Source organism: Salvelinus fontinalis, chromosome 11, assembly GCF_029448725.1.
Source record: "Salvelinus fontinalis isolate EN_2023a chromosome 11, ASM2944872v1, whole genome shotgun sequence".
Lineage (NCBI taxonomy): Eukaryota > Metazoa > Chordata > Actinopteri > Salmoniformes > Salmonidae > Salvelinus > Salvelinus fontinalis.
The window spans coordinates 14,713,812-14,718,572 of record NC_074675.1 but is presented as its reverse complement, the minus strand read 5'-3'; the positions used below and the strand labels follow the sequence as shown (position 1 = coordinate 14,718,572).

The following is a 4,761-nucleotide window of genomic DNA, read 5'->3' as shown; positions in this document are numbered from 1 at the left end:
CTATTCCCCCTCAGGAGACTGAAAAGATTTGGCATGGGTCCTCAGATCCTAAAAAGGTTCTACAGCTGCAACATCGAGAGCATCCTGACCGGTTGCGTCACTGCCTGTCATGGCAACTGCTAGGCCTCCGACCGCAAGGCTCAACAGAGGGTGGTGCGAACGACCCAGTACATCACTGGGGCCAAGTTTTCTGCCATCCAGGACCTCTATACCAGGTGGTGTCAGAGGAAGTCCCTAAAAAGGCCCTAAAAAACTCCAGCCAACCTAGTCATAGACTGTTCTCTCTGCTACCGCATGGCAAGATGTCCTGGAGAGCCAAGTCTAGGTCCAAGAGGCTTCTTAACAGCTTCTACCCCCAAGCCATTAGACTCCTGAACATCTAGTCAAATGGCTACCCAGACTATTTGCATTGCCCCCCCTCTCCCCCTCTTTACACCACCGCTACTCTCTGTTGTCATCTATGCATAGTCACTTTAATAAATCTACCTACATGTACGTACTACCTCAACGAACCGGTGCCACCGCACATTGACTCTGTATCGGTTACCCCCTGTATATAGTCTCACTATTGTTATTTTACTGCTGCTCTTTAATTACTTGTTACTTTAATCTCTTATTCTTATCCATATTTTTTTTTAACTGTGTTGTTGGTTAGGGCTCTCGTAAGTAAGCATTTCTCTGTAAGTTCTACATCTGTTGTATTCGGCGCATGTGACTAGTAACATTTGATTTGATTTGATTTGCTGGTTGAAGATGATGTGGTTTCAAGTGAGAACATAAATAACTAAGCAGTGACATTTTGGTCTGATAGTTTTCAAAGAAACTGTGAATCAGGCTTTATTAATATATGTCAATACCATTCAACAACATTTAAGACTGTAGTTTAATTATTTAAAAAGACAACAGAAATATGTGTTCCAAAGGGAAATATTTATTTTCATCTATTCATCAAAGCATCAAAGCAATCATTCCTACAGTATCTAATAGTAATAAAACAGAACTCAGAACAGAACTCATCAAATTTAACACTGACACAATCTCAGTCTACAGAGAGGATTGATACATGAACTCAAGCAAAGCCCCCTGTTAGTCAACATGTCAGTGATCAAAAGACAGAGAACATCTGATCTCAGAACAGAGTCAAAGCAGAGGAACCAGCAGCCTCTCTCCACAGGGGTGTGTGACTGAGGGGTCCTACCCAAAACAGTCAGCCTTCCTCAAGGTCTTGGTGACTGGAGTCTGGGATTTCTGCTGGGCTTCACAGGTCACCTCTCCTGCCTTGGTCCACTCCTGGCCAGTGAGAGTCAGGGTGCTGCTCCAGCTGTACAGACCGTCCTTCTCCAGGACCCCGAGACTGGTCTTCTGGTTCTTGCTGGTCCCGTCCACTTTCCAGCTCAAGGTCCAGTCTGAGGGGAAACCCTTGTTGGCCAGACACGTCAGTGTGGCTGTTGTTGTACTGGACAGCTCCTCACTAGAGGGGGGCAGGACGGTGAGGGTGGGGGCACTGTTACCTGGAACAAACAGAACACATCAACTAAGTAACTACATCAAGTACAGCTACAGTAAGAGATTACCTTCAGCAAAGGACACAACAAAATAAAGTGAATTGGAAATGCCATCTAAATATTAATGTAGAAGTTGGATTGTTTAAAAGATGTGGAGAAACACTAAAGTAATATGATATAAAGCAGATTTATGAACCAAACAAGTAGAAAGTGTTTAAATAACTAGAGTTACTAGTCATACGGTGTCAGTTATACATGTTATACAGATATTGTTCAGGAATGGATTTGATCAGAACAGCCTGCTCATATTCATAGTATTTTCATCACATATCATCCATGTTGGATTATGAAGTCAGTTACAACCATAACTGAGACCCTTTGTCTTCACACTAACAATGAAGTCTACCATGAACACAATGCAACAATGATGAATACTATATACAATACTATTAGTTATTATACCAGAATTAGGAGTGATATTCTGCAATTATACAAATCAGACATACAAATAAACCTACAATTTATCATTTTGATTCAATAAATATTTATTTGAAAGAAGGCTCTGTCAAAAGCTACATTTAACCAAAAATATTTGAGTTAAAGATAATACAAATATAAATAAAAAATCGCACACAAACAGTAATACACAATGCAACAACTATATTCCATATTATTAAATAGTTATCATACTAGAACTATCCTCTGCAATCGATCAAACCACACATTTAACTTAACACCTACATTTGAACATTTTACTTAAATAACATTTTATTTGAAAGAAGGTTTAGTCAAAAGTAATAGAAAAAATATATTTTTTTCGGAAGTAAATATGTAAAAAAGCAACATTTTCATAGAGATGGAGTTTCACAAAAAAAATCCCCCCAAAAATTATCTGAAAGAAATATTAAAGAGCTTGTTACTTACTTCCAACATCGAGTCTGGTGCCGCTACCAAAAGTGTACCACAGTGATACAATCCCTATTGCTGCTCGTGCAAAAACCTCCTGCATGTTTGGCACTCTTAATTCCTTTAGACTGTGGTTCAAATAATTAACTCAGCTATAGTATGAATACATTTCAGAAATTATTTAATCTATTCAATTTTAAATAAAGTGTTTTTTATTTCGTTTTCCTTAACATTGAGCAGAAACCTACTGTTTACTATATATTTCCTACAAGGTGCAGTATGTTTATTCATACAACTAATCTAAGATGCAGGCTAATCACTTTAATCTTTAGAAAATATTGGTCAAATTTGATTAGATGAAATAACTTTTGTATTCAAATTGGCCATAGTACGTGTAGGCCTTGTGTATTGTTTTTGAAATCTTAAAAAAAAAAAATTATCCTCAATATTGAGGCAAAAATAATGGAGAACTTGAAACACAACATCAAAAGGTGAATAAAATGTAGATTTTTTTTGTTTACTTACTTCCAACATCAAGTCTGGTGCCGCTACCAAAAGTCCACCACAGTGATACAATCCCTATTACTGCTGGTACAAAAACCTCTCTGTGCTGTGATGTTGCAGTTGTTACAGTGAAGATCACTCATACAGAATCATAATCAACACAAATACACTTTAACATCTTCCAGGTAGAACAAACACTTCATATTAGCTGTTTCTAGGTAATAAAAATATGAATTGTGTCTTAAATCCAGATATTAGTATTGTTTTCCTTCCTCTGTGTATCAGGTGTTCTCCTAGTCTGGAGGTACAGTCCAGCATCAGATCAGTGTTGCTAGTATTCCTCCATATTGTCCATATAAAAGACAACAGCAGCAGTAGTGATAGTGATCATGTTGTATATTCCTTTATTAAACATGTTGATCTCAGATTTAACAGTGGTGGTAAAGTCACAGAGGACAGACAACACTACCAGAGGAATCCTACCAGCTTTAGTTTAGAGAAGTGTTCACTAACTGATTAGAGGAACTTACATCAGAGACCAAGCATGAGTGAACAGACAGTTCATTATATCTGATCATCATCAGAATCAAAATATAATTGTGGTGTGACATAAAAGTTGCCATACATTAGTTATCTTAGTAAAAAGTTGCTGTTTGATGTTATTAAAGGGGTGACATGCAGCTAGCGGTTACAGTGTTGGGCTAGTAACCGAAAGGTTGCTAGTTCAAATCCCCAGGCCGACACGGTGAAACATCTGTCGATGTTCCCTTTAGCAAGGCACTTAACCTTAATTGCTCCAGGGTCGCAGTTGATAATGGCAGATCTTGGCTGTGACCCCACTCTCCGAGGCTGTCTCAGGGGGAGTTGGGATATAAAAAAATAAACATTTTTAATTCACACATGCGTGAAATAGGACAAATATAAGCACCACCTAGTTGTTATAAAGGAAAGCTCATGCAGGACAAAATATATTCTAATGGGAGCCTACTTGGAAACTGAAATAGATTTGAAACATTAATTTGCATAATGCATCTGCTCCGCTGCTCTAAGAGCATTTATATCCCTGTGAGTTTAACACTTCGTGACTGAGAGCTGTCCTTCATGACAACAGAACCCACAGCAACCATGACTTTTATCACCATCTTCATCTGGACACTTGTTTTCTACATAGAAGGTTAACATTTTCAGAATGTATTATTGCAAATTAATTAAATCTACAGTGTTTACATGTACAGTATATCAACGTTAATATTTATATTCAGAACTATTCATTACTATATGTAACATTTCATTCTTATAAATGTTTTTACTATATTTTTCAGAATCCAGAGGACAGTACGTTGTGACACAGACTCCGGCAGTGAAAGCTGTTGTCCCAGAACAGACAGTCTCTCTGAACTGTAAAACCAGCAGTAATGTTCACAACAATGACTTTTTAGCCTGGTACCACCAGAAACCTGGAGGAGCTCCTAAACTCCTTATTTACCGTGCTACAACACTTCAGTCTGGGACTCCATCGAGATTCAGTGGCAGTGGAACTCGTAGTGACTTCACTCTGACCATCAGTGTCCAGACTGAAGATGCAGGAGATTACTACTGTCAGAGTTACCACAGTAGTGGAGAGTTCACACAGTGATACAGAGCCGTACAAAAACCTCCCTCAGTCAGACTGCACAGTGACTGTACTGCTACAGGTTGGACCTACTGCAGTAAGAGACAATGACATTGAACACTGATCAGGTCAACTTTGAATATGGTTAGAACGCATGATACAAATCACACGTTCTCCAACGTCCTCATTATCGTCCTCATCATCATCGCCATTAATATCATCATCATGGTTGTA

The 4,761-nt window shown here is 38.5% G+C and overlaps 2 gene segments (V, D, J or C); one reads left to right on the top strand and one right to left on the bottom strand.

Annotated features, from left to right (window-relative positions):
* Positions 1 to 911: 911 nt before the first annotated feature.
* On the bottom strand, positions 912 to 2,529 carry LOC129865120 (Ig kappa-b4 chain C region-like). The segment is given in 2 exon segments: positions 912 to 1,511; positions 2,430 to 2,529. Coding segments are annotated over 2 exon segments (402 nt in total).
* Positions 2,530 to 4,006: 1,477 nt separating this feature from the next.
* On the top strand, positions 4,007 to 4,551 carry LOC129865122 (Ig kappa chain V region K29-213-like). The segment is given in 2 exon segments: positions 4,007 to 4,089; positions 4,238 to 4,551. Coding segments are annotated over 2 exon segments (387 nt in total).
* The last annotated feature ends 210 nt before the right edge of the window (positions 4,552 to 4,761 follow it).